Raw genomic sequence first — 16,760 nt, forward strand, 5'->3', positions numbered from 1 at the left:
GTGAAATTTCACACCGAGGAAGCTTCCAATAGCATTTCTCACCAGGGCTGTGTTAGAGTGGCTGCAGTTTGAAAATTTATGTAGCTCGAACTATTTCTCACTTCTCAGTTACTGTGACAATCACCTGGAAATGCAACTTCCTAATTGATGCTGCTTTCCTCTACTTCCTGGCAGAAGGGCAATAACCTTACCCAAACATACGTTTAATGCTTATAGAATAGAGAACCAAAGTACAACATGAAACCTCTGACAACAGATTTAACAATATTTAATGCCTTAATTCAAAACAGTATGCATAGACTGTGAGCCATGCTACAAGTACTTAGAACCTGGGGTAAACTTTATTATACTCTATATAGTGATGCAATGATGCACTACTGAGCATGCAAAATACCTCAGAGCAAAAGATACCAAGTTCATTGTTTTGTACAACAGCTTAAATGTCAGCGTGAGGTTATTTTATTCCTAATTGCTTTTTCAAAAACAAAAGGAAGCTAATCTATGTGTATTATATTGTGATAGAGGGTTACAGACAACTTTGCTGCCACAGTGCATTATGCATTTAGCATTATTCTCCAACCATCTGAAAAAGACAGGAAAATATATTGAACTGTGCATCCTCCTAATCATGAAATCTGTTCTTTCTTTTGCTGGTGGGAGCCAATTCTATCAATGCAGTTTTAAAAGACCAAAAGCATTAAGTATTTATCTAAAAAAAAAAATTAGCTTTTCATGAGAAAAATTGAAGGTGTGCATTAAGGAAATATTCTATCCCAAATAACAACAGTAATGTGATATGAGAATCTCTGTGCTGGCATCTGATCAATGCATGTTGGAAATACCCAGTGAAACCTCAGAGCTCAGGACACTCAGCACACAAGGCTGCTCTGCCCTGTGGCTTGGTGCTGCTCTATGAATGGGTCAGTGTTCAGCACTGCCATGGTAACCCAGGGCCTGACTGGCACTCAGGGTGAGCACCATCAGCCCAGCTTTGGACCTGTTCCCTCTTGGCTGGGGCTGCCCTGCCAGGCACAGGGAGTGTTCCAGGGAGGTGCCAGCCCCGAGCAGGGTCCCCCTGCACACAGGAGTGCCTTGACATCCAATACGTTCAGTTTGTTGAGAAAGATGTTCTAGTTTATCAAACAGTATTAGGAATGCAAATTAACTGATGTAACTGCAGAATTAATAGTGTAAACTCATGTAAAATAAAAGCACGATTATTCTCAGAGATTCTCCCAGGATCCCAAGTACACTGAGCAACTGTTACTTTATCGCCACTTCAAATATTTCCAGTTGAGTGACATGTCTTCTGTCATTATTACAGCCTTATGAAATTTGGGCATAGCAGTGTACATAGAAAATGTGCATTGATTATTCTGAGTGTCCTATTACATTCTTAATTTAATCTTTGCATATCTCATCACTTAGCAATACATTTTAGGGTGTCAATCCTCAATCTCTCCTCAAAAATGTTTCTTTTAACTTCTTGAAAAACAAAACCAAACAAGAAACCCCATACCTTTCTTATGTTAAAAAAATAGTTACTTTCATAACAACATTGTGCCTTTCTAAAACAAATGTAGTTATAGTTTAATTATAAAAGCAGTTTATGTAATGCTGATACATTTTTATGATTTTAATTTTTTAATGCGTTGTCTTCTCTGTACAAGTAGCACACATAAATACTGCATCTATCCCAGGATGACTGAACTCACATTACACTGCAGGCTCCTTTTGGTTCTCTAATTCCTAAGCTCTTTACCTATTGCACATATGGATTTAAACAAAGAAAAATACAGAATACTTTTGGTTAAGCACCATTTAATACAATCAAAACAATTAACAATTAAGTAATCTGAGAAATAGCACAGGTTTAATTTTCAAAAACCAGGTTGTTTTGCAGGAATGAACAAAGGACAAGACCAATTCAAGTGATCCAAGGTATTCTGCTTGCTGAAATGCTACACTTCATTTACATACCTTTCTTTCTATCAAATATTACTAAAGAATTGGTACATAAACAATGGTACATGCAATTTGATCCCTTTACTAAGAAAAATAAATTTACAATTCTGTTAAATAAAGGCCAAATGCTATTATATACAGTCTCTTAACTGAAAGGCCTTGTGAGACATTCAGGTCTAATTTTAATACTTTCCAAATAAATACCAGATAATGCAACATTTACAAATAACACACCAACAGTACTTTCATGGTAATAATTTTAAAAATCAGAATTTAGTCTTTCAATTAAGCAAATGAGTAGCAGCTCCTTCATAAATATTAAGGCATGTCACATAGCATCAAAATGGAACCGATGAGCCTCCTGTCGCTTCTCTCTGTCATCTGCTTTCTGAAAAATAATAATAAAAAAACACTTTGTGGAATCTAGAGCAATACTGTTACAGAAATGAGCTGTCAAGTGTCAGAGAATGGTTGATTTTTTCCAAGCCATTTGACAAAAGGCAAAAAGGCTTAGTAAAAGCCCTAACAATTAACTTTTAAATAATGTCAGTTTGAAATAGCAATAATCTACACAAAATTGGCTTCTGCTGTTAATGCTCTGCTGTTGTAGTATTTACGACCCATTATTTTCTGTTATTTCTAATAATGCTTTTTAAAAGGAATAATTCAAACCTGAAGACTGTTTCCTGGTATCCATTTGGTCTACATTATAAATATAAAATGAAATTACTCTGGACTAACTGTAAATGTAATTTATGTTACACGTACGAAGAATCTCATTTAAAAACCATTCCGTTAAATACAACTTTAGAGCAAGACAGCAGTTCAACCAACAACTAACAGCATCAAGTAGGTGAAAAATGTTCTGTGTCTTTTGTTTGTATTATGAAAATGTGAAGTAGGATGCATTTCCCTGCTTATTTATGCAGAACACACACTGACCTGCTGAAAGAGTGAATTGGGTGGTGCTTGGAAAAAGCAGCATATTTAAATTGTACCTAGAATTCATGTCATGTGTCAAAACATGTCCTCTCCCACATGTCTCCTCTCGTGTGCTAAAGCACTTAACAGAGGATGGAAGCATTTCTTCAAGATTCTTGAACACACAGTGCAGACTTGTGCTTGTGTCATGACAGTATGTGTAAATCCCAGCATGAGAGAATTTGGCAAAGCAGACTGAAATGCTTTTTAGCTTGCAGAGACCCATGGTCTCTCTTTCTTTTTTTTTTTTTTTCTTCCTTTTTTTTTTTTTTAAGGAATAAATTGAAGAAAAGCCTCTCCAGTAGGTGCTGCGTGGGCATTCAGAGCTGTGTCTCAGTTGATAAAAATACACAACAATTGTGGCAGAAATCGGTGCCCGTCTTCTGCCATGAGAGTTCATCGTCTGCTTTGGCTCAAGGCCAAAGCTTTCCTCATTACACAATGTTTATGTGTGATAGCAACTCCATTGGATTAAATATGGATTTTACTGCATTTTGTAGCAGCAGCAGAGCTGTCAGTGAGGTTTAAGATATATCAGTCTGGCTTTTTTGGCAGGGACTTTATCAGCGTCAGTAGTATTTTGGATGTCAAAAAAGGGGTGGGAAGGAGGGAGTGGCACACTCTTTCCTACACTGAATGCTTGTCACATTCCACAAAATTTCATAGTCTCACTTAGGAAACAATTTTCACTCCATTTCTTGTATGCTTCCTGAAAAAATTATTGCTTCAAATTTGACAGTAACTGATACCCTACTGGATCCAGCAAACCCTCTCCACAGTATTTCCATCACTGTGCAGTGTTTCCATGACCGGCCTCACAACCCCAAAGCAAGTTCTCAAGAATGAGAATAAGGACTATCGAGGGCTGTAGCACATGTAGCAGGACTGCATTTGTTGTAAGATGAATAATCGTGTCAATTCTTCCTCAATTTCTTTTTCATTTGATGTATCAAAACTAAAATCTAGTAATTGAGATTTCAAAGCTTTTTTTTTCTTCAATGCATTCAAAATTTTTAAGGCAAGACAGACCAGCACCTACCCCTAAACCCTACAGTTCTTTCTGTACTCCAATACCTGGCTGGCAGATGAGTGTGTAAGAACTAGTGTAGACAAAGGGCTCCTGCTACTATTTATCTGCAGAGGTAGAAGTCCAGGATTTATTTAAACTGCTGAATAAACCACTGCAGCTTACAGACACACACATTCTCTGGGGTAAAGAAAAGATTTTAAGTGCCAGCTCATTTCCCCTTCCTTTCTTTGCTACATGTACTCCAGAGATCTGCAAGGGACAGGCATTTAGCCAGGACAGTATTTTTAGGAGAGGATTGCTGAGAGGCAGTAAACTAAGAACAAGCTTAGAAACATGGAACTTTGGAGTTTAACTTTACACATGTCAAGGGTGCACAACACAACCTTGGTGAACACTCTTATTTATTCAGTACCTCAAGCCCTTCTAAACATTGGGAAGGTAAAAATCTATAGGAAGAATATAGGAACACATGTTTATACAATGGTCTGAAAATACACACAATTTGTCCAAATATTTGTGCCTATTTTGTGCTGCAGAGTTGGAAATGAGTTTACAATATACCACTTCATTCACACACACCTGTGACTTAGAACAGCTCTAAAAGCACTCACTCTGGGCTGAGATCTTCCTTACACTACAATGCTTGAATTACTGTATAAAATAATTTTGAATGTTGCCGTTAAATCTCCATTTCTCCAGATGGAATTACACATAGGTAATCCTTCCCCAGCTCAAAGTCCAAGTACCTTTTCTGCTATTCTTGTTTGCTGAAGATATGTTGGAGAGAGAATTAAACTCAGGCAGTGCCCAGCCCTGAGCGACAAGTGAGCAGTGCTTTCTTGGTACAGCAGGACATGCTAACAACAGCCATCATAAACTTTGTATTTATTTGCTTTGTGTGTCTTATTCCCAGCTTTATTATTAGTTGGAGACTGTTTTTAGCATTTTGAAGAGTGAAGACTGACAGACAAATAACATTTAAATATGAAGCATGCGCAAACTTTTCTGAATGTTTAACAAGGTCATTTTATTTCCACAATCACAAAAACAAACACTTATACCATGTCAGAATGTGCAGTAATTTTATCTGACAGCTAAGATTATGGTTTGGGTATGTAGTAACATTTATTGGCAACTCTGCCAGTTGGGTATGATTGTGAACTGAGCATAGTTAAGAAAAATGGGAATGCATTTCTTTTGTGACATGAAAGGCCCCTCTCAAAATGCTTCTTCAACTCAATGGATTTCTATACCCTGCATGTGTAATTCAGATCCACAGAGCAAAGCAGCCAATATGCACAACTGACTCCCTATATGTTCCTGAATGCTAATGGCAGTGCAACCAGCAAAGAGGGTTACAAAAAAAGACTTTTAGATTACCAGCAGAACTCAAGGGAAGTAAACTGAGTTTATGTTCCATTTTCCAAAACAGTTCTCCTTAAAACTGCAAAATGGAAAGCTTATATATGAAACAAAGATAGCCATTTAAATTGGAAATAATAGCTTAATGGAAAAAAGAAAATGAAGAGGAACATGGACAAGCTTAAGTGTCTTAAATAAAAATAATGACAATTTTAAAATTTGTGATAAACATTGAATTAATAATGAATGAAGTCACCTTTTGTGACTTAATTCAGTCTGTGTCAGAAGTTATTATACTGTAGAAAAATGTAAAAAAAAACCCCCAATGTACAGGCCTGTAAAATATTAGGGAGTGTTAAATAAAATATTCTAGTAAATTAGCTTACCTTTTCTTGCCAGTGTAATATGCCAATTATTGCCAGGATGAAAACGCAGACACCAATTAAGGCTATAGCTGTTAGCAGTACAATGTTACTTGGGGTCAAATACAGCTTGGCACTCCAGCTATACAACAGAAGAAAATCCAAGGAAACATTAATACCCTTCATTAAGAAGCAGGAAACAGATTTTACTTGCAAAGATGAAGAGAACATGTTAGGGTAAGACAGGTGACAACCTAGTCTACAGAAATGAGCAGCTCTATTTAGAGACTGAAGCTTAATGATGTTTACTTGGAAATACATGGCTTAATATAATTATTTTCGAGCAATACCATGTCTAAGTACAGCTTCTGCTTAACTTTTCATGAATGCTATGGATATCCTCAGGGAATTAGCTTTTTCTCATTAGGAGATTTATCTCCTGCCCTTGCCTAGGACAGAGTAAAATGCATAAGGAAACGTTTCACAGGAATGCCTAGGGCCTGGGGACACAGAGCAGCAGGGGAAAATAACCCTGGAAGATGTTTCCACCCCATGAGAAGCTCCTCTTGGACAGGCTCATGGGTCCAGTTCTCTTTTTCTGAAGTTTACCCAGGGACAACTGCAGCTCTAAACATAAGCAGTTGATTATGGCTGAAGATCAACAAAATTAAACACTTTAGGGCTCCTGGAAGACATCTCTCAAATCATGTGAGGTCCTGAGGCCAGGGGAACCCCTTTTTTGTAATCCTACAGGTTTCCTATCATGGGAAAGCTGTCAGGAACAGACCCTGTGTTGAGACCTCTCAGGAAATCACATACCCATTAAAAAAAAAAAAAAAAAAAAAAAAGAAGCTTTTATTATGAAATCAGATTTCTTCTGGGGATTCCATCGTCTGTTATTCTACAATGTCCATAAACCCACTTTATATGAAAGCAAAAATAGTTTAAAGATACTAGAACAGAAATTGTTTTGCATAACACATACCTTTAAATACCTCAAGACTGTAACTAAATTTTCATCTGGCAGATGTTATTTCTGTGGTTGTTAATTAGCAACTCAAGCAGCACATCACTTCTCCACTGTTATTTGTTCTCTAGTAAAATTAACTGCTGAACTGATGTCAGAATCATTTCTGCATGATAAATGCAACTGACCTCTCTGGTAGATCAAGCAGCAAAATGCAGCTGGAATATTTGACTAATGTTTTCTCTAATAGCAAAAAGAGAAACATGCTCTCTTTCTGGGAGAAACATTTTAATTGCAAAGTGAATTCTGTGTTCAAGCTCTTGTGCAACCAACCTATTCACCTTTATTTAAAGGGAAACATCCATTCCTGTAGCAACAGCTCTGCATTCAGAAGGGCTGAAGGAAAGCTTTTCTATGGAACCAGACAGAAATTGCATGTGTGGTGAAACAAAAATGCTTAATTCAGCCATTACCATGTTTATAATTTGTCACTGAGGATGTTGTTAAATCTAACAAGTATGTTATTATTTACAGGAGTGGAGCTGGTAATACATTTTGATTGTTTGTCAGAGCTGGTAATAGTTTTTTTTCCTTAATAGATTGTTTATGGGCACCATCTGAAAGGCTGTGTAAATACCTGAGCAGCATTTTCAGCTCCAGGTCAGCACTGACCCCCTGCCCTTGTTCTTCAGTAACTTTCTACACAAATAACTATTTCTAAACCTACACATAATGCCTAATTTACACTGTGTATTAATGTAATTTTGGGAAGTGCACATGCAAATGACAACATTACCTTCGAGGAACATTATGAGGATAGGGAATGACTATAAGCTGGGAGTTTGGTATGATAGCTGTCCATTCTTGTTTTCTTATGGACTGAAAGAAAACCAAAGGCTGTGTCAATTCCTAACAAACCAACATACTTACAAGCAAAGAAATTCTCTCTTGAAACATATGAAAGGGGAAATAAAACCATTGTGGGTTTTTAAAAAAACTTTAAATATAAGCAATTAATCCCTTTATCTTTGTATAAACCTGTTACTTTGAAAGCTCCAAAATGCTTTAAAACCCACCCCCCAAAAGTAAAAAGCAAAATAACTATTGCTGACATGAAACACAACATATGCTTTAAAAATACAAAGCAACAATACATTAGGGAAAGAAGAAAAGAACTGATTCTACAAAGGAGGCAGGCAAAACAATTATCCAAATCAGAATTTGGCCCATTTGAGTACCTCACTTTTCAAAGTAGTACCATCAGATCTTTAAAGACTGAAAATGGTGAGGACCCCCCTTTTATGTTTCATGTGAAGATTAGAGAATCACAGTAATGCCCCTCCACCATGACACTGCCCATGGTTTTATCACCAAGGCAGAAAGGATTACGTGAGCCCCAGCCCAGCCAGAGCAACTCTGGGAAAGCCCTGCAGCTACTGCAGTCCACAATAATTGCACCCTCAGACCTAATACCCATTTGCCCTACAAACAAGCACTGATGACTGAATATAGACAGTTTCAGTCATCTTTTGGTTTTATTTTGGCTTCAGAGCTTATACACCCCTCAAAAAAAAAAAAAAAAACTGGGCAAACTGCTTCTTTTGGGCAAACCTTTCTATACACAAACTTCCTTCTTTGATATCCTTACTTCAGAAAATGAAAAACAAGTGTCCCAGCAGTATTTCCATGACATGCAAAGTCTCTTAGGAAAGGTAGCACCATAAACAATTAGCTTGACAATGTTAAATGTCAACCAACCTTTTCTCCTAGGGGCCGAGGGATGCCAACGTACAAGTGGTCAAGGAAGTTGGCGCTGCGGCCCAAGCCCAGCACGTTGTAGGGCAGCTGGAGAGCGTAATGTGCTGACTGGCTGAGCTGGCCAGCTGCAAGGAAAGCAGAAAGCAAGCCCAAGTAGGTACTTTAGGGGGAAAAAACCCCATCAATCAATCAATCAACTCCCAAACTACCAACTTGCTACACAAGTACACATTCCCCAGTCAGTAATAAAAATGTTTAAAAATTTTCACCAATCGCGTGATTATTTAATTCTTAAAGCTCAGTCCAAACTACTTGTGAGCACTCACTTGGAGAAGAGCTTAAACACTTTACATTTTTAGGTAAGACAATTCTTTTGAGCACCATTTCTACGTTAACTGAAATCTACATTATTTGTTACAAGCTGAAAAGAAATCAACTATCTGCACGTAATTTTATATGATTAGTACCAAGTTTCTTGCCCACTGATTTACAAGATTAGACTCAACATGTGAAAGTTCACTTTACTTCTTGTCAGTGTTAAACTGTAATTACTACTGTCACAAAATTAGCTAAGTAAATTTTCATGAACAAATTTTCAAAGAATAAATTAATTTAATGAAAACAGGATTGCAGTGGTTGCAAGTTAATAATAATTGTAGGAGAAACTGTAGATGGAAAATAAGATTCTTGGGTTTCCTGAAAAGGCAGTGGGGAAACAGACAAGTTTTGCAGATATCAACAAGTTCCATTTCCAAAGTATCCAGGTATTCCATTTAAATAAAATCTTCTAATCGTTTAATTTTTGGCCAACAGATTCAGATCCTGTGTGTGTTCTTTGTTCTCTTAGCAAATGAGCTGCTTCCACAGCAGAACAGTATCAGCACCTCAGAAGCACCACAGTGAATTCAGCCTTCACCAGATTAATAGGAATGAGTACAAGGGACACTTGACAACCACAAATGAGTTTCTGTGACCAAGAGAAACAGCTTTTCACAAGAATGTGCTTTAGTCAGTATTTTTAGAGCATTAGATTTCTCTCAGCTTTGATCCTTAATAGATCATGCCTGAAACTGGAAATTATAAGTTAAACAACAAAATGCACCAGAATGTAAATTAAAGAACAGGAATCCATATTTTGTAATGAATTTACAGCCAACTCCTTTTTACCTCTCCACACTCCCATCCAGGGCCTGATTCAGGAGGCAGCACTTGACCCCAGCTCACCAGCTGTGGGCCAGACTGGTGAGACAACATTCTGCATAGTTGTGCTGAACACAGGGGCAGGAAAAACTCCTAACTCACCACCAAATCCAAATATCCTTTCAAGAAAAACCTAACCCACCCTCCTGGCATCCTGCAGATGCCAGTAAATGCAAGCATTGGCCACAACACAGCAGCACTTCACCAAGGGACAGCAAAGGCACCACTTGCAATAGCAGCTCTTCACTCTTGTATGCTCCTTTGGGGACAAACTACTCCTGCTAGTGCAGCCTGGGGATTCTGAACCCCTGCTCATTACAGCGATTACATCACGGTTCTGTTTTTGTGAACCTCCCTTCCCCTACCAGCTCTTGAGGCAGCCACTTGTCTTATGCTGTCAGGCATGTTTTGAAATAGACCTGTTTAATCAGGAGGTAAATACTCTGTGTTATTGTGTGTTTACAATTATAATAACTGTATTTTAAAAAGCAAGATAAATGTCAACTGAGATCTAAAAAAATCAGCTTGATGCAGTTATCTTTTTATTAAGCTAAAATCCTATTAGCAAAAAGAAACAGTAATGGTCTTCCTAAAGATTATACACATTTTTAAATTTATTTTTTCCCCACATAGAACCATGTAATGAGCAAGCAGACAAGGAAATTTAAGTTGGATTTGTACTTTCAGGTCTCTATTGCGAGGACAAGGTGTACTGTGCACATTGTTGGGTAGATTTCTCAATTACAGAAGATGTGGCACAAAGGACTGACTCAGCAGCTTTTCTCTTTAAGAACAGGGCTTTTTCCAGGAAGTTGAGATAACACAGGATAGGACAATATAGGGTTTGAGTCCTGAGTCTGTCCCTGCCTTCCCTAACATGATCTTGGCTAAACTGCTCAATCTCTAGGTGTCAATATCCAAATCTAAAATGGGAGTAATTCTCAAAGTACAGAATAGCTGAAACCTCTAGTTTCCAACATACAAGTAGTAAGGAGCAAAGGTGGGTGTATTTCATTTGACTTGGTTATAGAAACAAACCAGATGTGTTACTTGATCATGCTGCAACCTAAAAAAGATTTTCTTTAAGAATTTTTTCACTAATGCTGCATGCTGAAGGATTTTCCCCAAAAGAACAAGGTACAGCTATAACATCGAAAAGCTTTTAGAATTACTTTTGAGTGAAATATTTAGGATCATGAGAAGACTGCAACTAAGATCTTGCTTTTTTCTTTCATCTTACAAATGAAATGAATGTCAACTAAATTAAAGAGAATAGAAGAAAATGTCATCTACTGTGTGCAGTCAGCCTTAAAGAGGTTAGAGAGTCACATACTGCAGCTAGAATTCTTAAAGCACTGAATAATTTCATGGCTACTAACACTGGTTCTTATGCCTACTAAGAAAAGGATAAAGAAATCTTACGCTTCAGGATATAAATAGATCATTTGCAAAGGTCAGAGAGGAATGCTTTCTGCTACACAGCAGGCAGAAATGTGCATATATTTTTTTTTTTATTTACCTTTAAAATTGGGAGATATTAGCTAAACAGGATGATAGCATGTAGAAGGTTCCAGTTTACTAAAGCTGACTAAGCACAGGAGAACTTTGAGACTCTTCCTTGCTTTCCTCAGCCTGTATCTATCATGAATTCTGTTTGATGCTTACTGAAAAGTTCCACATAGAATTACAACCAAGTAATTAAGAATGACAACTGCTCACCTGAGAAACATAAAAGCCCTGAACCAAGATGAAAAATAAAAAGAGAAATTACAGAGAGTACTGTCAACAGTTTATTGACATTATCTGAAGTTCCCAGTCACTGGTAATTAATTTACTTATGAAAATATTTCAAATTTAATTAAATAGCAACCACAGCAATTTGCCCTCTTGTAAAACTACTGGAAACAGTTTTTTACTTGTTCCAAGAAAATCTGAAAATAGTTTTGCATCTTCAAGAAGCAAAGTGGGATTTATTTCTTACATTCAAATTGTTCTTTAGGTTTTTGGAAATCAGTGTAGGCAAGATGGAGGAAGTGGCCGTTGCTTCAGTTTGTAGAACTGTTACTATAAAAAAGACTTAAAAACCTCCTCCTGATCATGCTACACATGATTTCTTTTTAACACTACTTTTAAGACTATTCAATACTATGTCTTTTCCCTTAAGCTTCTTCTTTCAAAAATGCCATTTCAAAGCACACAGATATCACGGGCTATGGTATTGGTATTAGTGGTGGTATATATATTCTTGTTTTAAATCATAAATCATTCAGTTTATTGCTTAAAAAAACCTTGGGCAGAGTAAAATCCTCAACATTTTAGGACATGGTTTTCTGTGGTTTCAGCCTATCGGAGATCAAATTTGTAAGAAAAAGGTAATGATGTTGGGCAGCCAAACCTCAGAAGATTTTGCAGAGTTTGATATTCAGAAACCATTCTGGACCTTTTGGAATCAATCTCCTTACCTCTGAAGTCTGGCATATAAAATTGGAAGCAATTCGTGTCATTAACCTTTCTAAAGTCTTGTCTGAAAACCAGAGCCATGTGTTGTCTGTGACAGTACTTGTTCTTTTATACCTGAATTAAGTCATTTTCCTTCTGTTTCCATTATCCTGATGTAAACTTGCTGGAAGCTCAAGGGTAGTGTGTTCTCCCCTGAGCTGAACTGAAATGTCCTCAGCAGCTTATTTCAGGCTGAAGAATTCAACTTTGTGAGGGGAAAGTGGTTGCAGTTACACGTAGGAGCAATGCCTTCTCTTGTTTAAACAGCACTGACAACATGTGGTACTGGATTTAGGAACAGCCTCATTGAACCTACAGAAATAGATGCATAATTCTGATAGTGTTCAGTCACTTTAAATAACCTTATTTTGTGAAACATGCAAGATCACTATACAGAACTGAAAGACTAATGGAAAAATCTCATTTCAAACTTGTGGTTTCCTGAAGCATTCCTTATAATTCTTTTTATTATGCTTTTCTTAACAAAATATTATTTGCATTTAATTAGCCAATTAAAAGCCATTCTGTGTAATTCAAAATTCAGTAATACTATTTAGGATTCCAAAAGTGTATCTTTTAGTCTCAGACTTGCATGTAAATTCTTCTGTACCATCATCTACCTGAACACTGAGGTCAGCATATGAATGACTTCTTTTATATAGATTAGACAAACACATGCATCCTAGTAAAAGTAAAAATTAGTGCAAAACCTGCCATGCAGAGGTTGCATGGATTATTGCACAGCTGGGAACAACAGCCAGGCAACAGCTGGAAGAGGACAGAGGCAGTGCAAGATTTGGGTGTGATGGCACAGTGACTGTGCATCCCTTCCCTGCACAGCTGGAACACTGCAGTGAAGTTTCCTCTGCTGCCATTACCAGCACTGGGCTAAAGTGCACTGAGTATTTCCCCTTTTTTTTGAAGCTGTCAGCTCCTTATTTTTTTTTGAAAATATGCCAACCACATACTGCAAGAGAAAGGGAAAATATAACTGATAGTAATGAAAGACCCATGGAATGTGCCTAAGAATTTACAAAGAAGCTTTCAGGAAAAAAAACCCAATCTAACAAAAACACAACAACTTCAAACTTGGAAGCTTCACAGAAAGTTGGAGAAATTGAATTGCTTGGCTTTATTGAAAGCTTTACTTCAGTTCCTATCATATTGCCTTTGGGGGTCACTGGTCGGAAAAAAAAAAATGTAGTGGTCAAAGAATTTTTTGCTTAAAATATGCAATGGTAACTTCATTTTTCTAAGGGCTGGGGGTGTCTCCTTGTTTTACCCAGCTGGTTGCCTCTTTTCCTTAGTCCCCCTAATAGGAAATTCCAGATTAATGCAGTCCACAGCTTCACCTCTCAACCTTTTCTGCAATGCCTGGTTCTGGAGTACCAGAAATAACATGGGAAAGGGAATTCAAAGTGCACTCGCGGGACTTGGACATTGATGATTGCAGTGCTGCCAACACCTGGGACACCTCTGCAAGCCCAAACTGCAAACCTGATGCATTTTTATGAGAATATGTATTTTTATGAAAAATACCTCTACACCATAAAATTCTAGAAGTAAAACTGGTAACTTAAGAAACCCCTCCAACAATAAAATTATCATATTTCTGACAAGGGGAAGCTGCATCATTTGTAATGCCCAAATATCCAAGGTTTGGTAATATTGCAAGCAACATTATAAGTTCGGGTAAGTTTTCCAAACAGAAGAGAGTTATACAGAAAAACTAGATACTATACCCATAGCAAACAGAAAATCCCTCTCATTGAATCCAGCTATTCAATTATTAAATTATTCCAGCTTGTTCCATGAATACACTCTTCCTTCTGTGTAGTGGAATTCGACACAATGAACCTTGCAGTGTCAAATGGCCATTGAAAATAAGCTTATCTTGCTTTTTTCTGGTACATATTGCAATGTTTATGTTTAAATTCACGACTATAATAGCTGCTAGACATTTGTGTTCACCTCACAATTCAATTTAGTTAAACAGCAGGAGAACTCAATGCAACAACAGGGAAGAGTAAGCAGATTTCAAAAAACCAGAAGGGCACGACTTCACAGCATGTGAAAGGTCATTCTGCCGTGGAAGGTTTAAAACAAAACAAAGCAAAAGCAGCAAAATGAAAGAGCTCTGGAATGAGAGCTGCAGAGGCCATCAGCCCACACAGCTTCACTCATACAGATGCTTAAACAAATGATGACTTGATCCATATCAGCCATTCAGTGAAGCTACTCTTATCATCATATGGATATGGAGCTTTGAGGAAATGTGAGATATTTACTGCCGCTTGTTCCTGGCCCACAGAATTAATATGTTTGGTAGGCACAAGCTGCAAGCATGAGCCTATTTATTTCAAACTCTATCAGCATATTTTTACTTCAGGAGAGAAAATTCAGGTGGGCATAGCACAGGCTGAAACACAGAAGACCTTCTCCCAATAAAAGCCTGGAAATGTACATGTAGAGCTGAAAATCCTGGCTGACACTCACACTTAACTGTGGGATCTCCTTAATAATAACTCCAAAAGAAAAGGGAGAAGGCAGGTTGCAGGATATGGATCAGAAAGTATGACTTAAATCTGAGTTGGTGTACTTCTCCCAGATTTACACTGGACCTGGTCTGACCTCAACCATGAAATTCCTTAAATATTTGAAGAAGTTGTTGCAGTTGATTTTCCTCTCAGGAAAATGGAGGTATTAACTGCAGATGTAAGGCCCAGAACTTCTCCATTCTAATGTCCATGTTGGCAATTGCTACTCCTTGTAGCTAATTTAACAGTATTTCTTGTAAGGCTACAAGTGGATTGAGCAATGTGAAAGTAAAAGCACAGAATACATCCTAATTATTATTCTGCTATCTTTTAACAACATACTGGAATGTTAATAGGAGACAGAACAATTCTAGCAATATTTTGAAGAAAACCCTCATAATTATGCAAATTTCCTGTAGTTAAGGCTTGGCAGATCAAAGAACCTTAAAATGAATTAGATAAGGACAGCCATATGGGCCTTTTTATTTTAGTCTTTGCATGAATATTGCCTACATGAAAGATGCCATAACTCACAGCTGAAGTCCTACAGAATTTAGGAGATCAGAAAGAGAGTGGGGGCCATGGCTTTGAGTACTTCATGATTTACTTAAGCCCAAGGCTGGAGGGATAACTTAAGGTGATTGGTTGCAGTGGTCCAGCCAACAACTGTCCTCCCACTGAGCACAGCCATCAAGGCAATAAATAACAGCAGCTGACTTTGGAACAGGACATGGAAAGGAACGCTGAGTTTCCTTTTCATCAGAAAAAGAACTATGTTTTTACTCCTGTTACTTCTTGGGAAAGGGATTAATTAGTATAAAATTCTGGTTAGCTCATTGCTCCTTTCAGATAATTGAAAGCTTCAAATATGGTTTGTCCTGTGATATTACATAAGGAAGGCAAATAAGTTGATGAAAATTAGTTTTAAAATAGCATATGGATGGTATACCAAAAAAAGCTTAATGTGGAGAAGAAGTTTTGTAGGTCTATACATGGTCCAGAAATGATGATGATATAATTTGATATATATCTTGATATAGCCTGATGATAAACTGGTAGTCAAAGATAAGAGGATTGTGATGTAATGGGCTGTTTTTCCAGACAACAGCCTGTACAGGCCAGTAATTCTAGTTAGAACATTTACTGAATCTTACACATAACATTTGCAAGAGAAGAAAATCTAGCTACAGACATAATGCAATACCCTCAGAAAACATGACTTTCAAAAGTTCTTGCAGGAATTATACATACTCAAAAAAATCTATTAACTTATTAGTGTTGAGAAACTGATCAAAGACAGCTTTAGAAAATTCCCTGTAGCAACGCTACTGGGGTCATAAATACACTTGGAATTCATTACTGTTATTTCCTAATGTTAGAACAGAAAAGGAAATTCATCATGCCTGGACTCTGATAGGTTTTTATTATTGTAAATATGGTAGCTGTGAAGGGAATATAGCAGTATTAAATCATATTTGATAACTGTTTCTTAGAGTAAATAGTAAAACATTGCATTTCAAGAAGAATTGCCCCCATCAAACACAAACAAACAAAAAAAACCAACAAAGACACAACCAACCAAACTCAGGAAACCCTAAAGAAAATGTTTAAGAAAAATGCATTTGCTTTTGTTCTTGGAAGAGAGAAAAAAATAGGAAAATGATATATGAAATAGGTCCAAATTTTAAGCTAGTTTTATTCCACACATTTGTAAGATATGTGCATTGTTCCATGACACAGAGTTAGAAAAATGTCTTTATTTAAGCATGTACAAACACAGAAATGCTAGAGTATCAAGATATGTTTTTGCAGCTATCTGCTTTGTATTTCAGGACATCTTCTTTCTCTTTAATTTTTCCCAGTTGGAGTTAACAGTCCTGAGCACACTACTCATGGTGAGAGCATTGCCAGTGATTCAGATTGACTCAGGATCTTAACATGTCAGATTTCCCCCCTAAATTATTGCTTTAAAGTTAGTGTTATACAGAATATAATCTTCCCAGTGAACTACTGGAACCATTTTTTAAAGATCTGAGTTTAATTTTAAATGAGACTGGAGTGATAGCTACAGATGACTGCACTTACTGATCATGTTCAGC

At 37.1% G+C, this 16,760-nt stretch overlaps 1 protein-coding gene across 1 annotated transcript in view; it reads right to left on the minus strand.

The window, feature by feature from the left end:
* Positions 1-252: 252 nt before the first annotated feature.
* The window catches only part of ITFG1 (integrin alpha FG-GAP repeat containing 1), a 73,589-nt gene continuing 57,081 nt past the window's right edge, over positions 253-16,760 (minus strand). The window contains exons 15-18 of the mRNA XM_053987243.1: positions 8,426-8,550; positions 7,464-7,546; positions 5,725-5,842; positions 253-2,353 (exon numbers count right to left, since the gene is read on the minus strand). Coding sequence (XP_053843218.1) covers positions 2,294-2,353; positions 5,725-5,842; positions 7,464-7,546; positions 8,426-8,550 — 386 coding nt within the window. The 3' untranslated portion in view covers positions 253-2,293. The remainder of the gene's footprint in view (positions 2,354-5,724; positions 5,843-7,463; positions 7,547-8,425; positions 8,551-16,760) is intronic.

This window comes from Vidua macroura, chromosome 11, assembly GCF_024509145.1.
Source record: "Vidua macroura isolate BioBank_ID:100142 chromosome 11, ASM2450914v1, whole genome shotgun sequence".
Classification (NCBI taxonomy): Eukaryota; Metazoa; Chordata; class Aves; order Passeriformes; family Viduidae; genus Vidua; species Vidua macroura.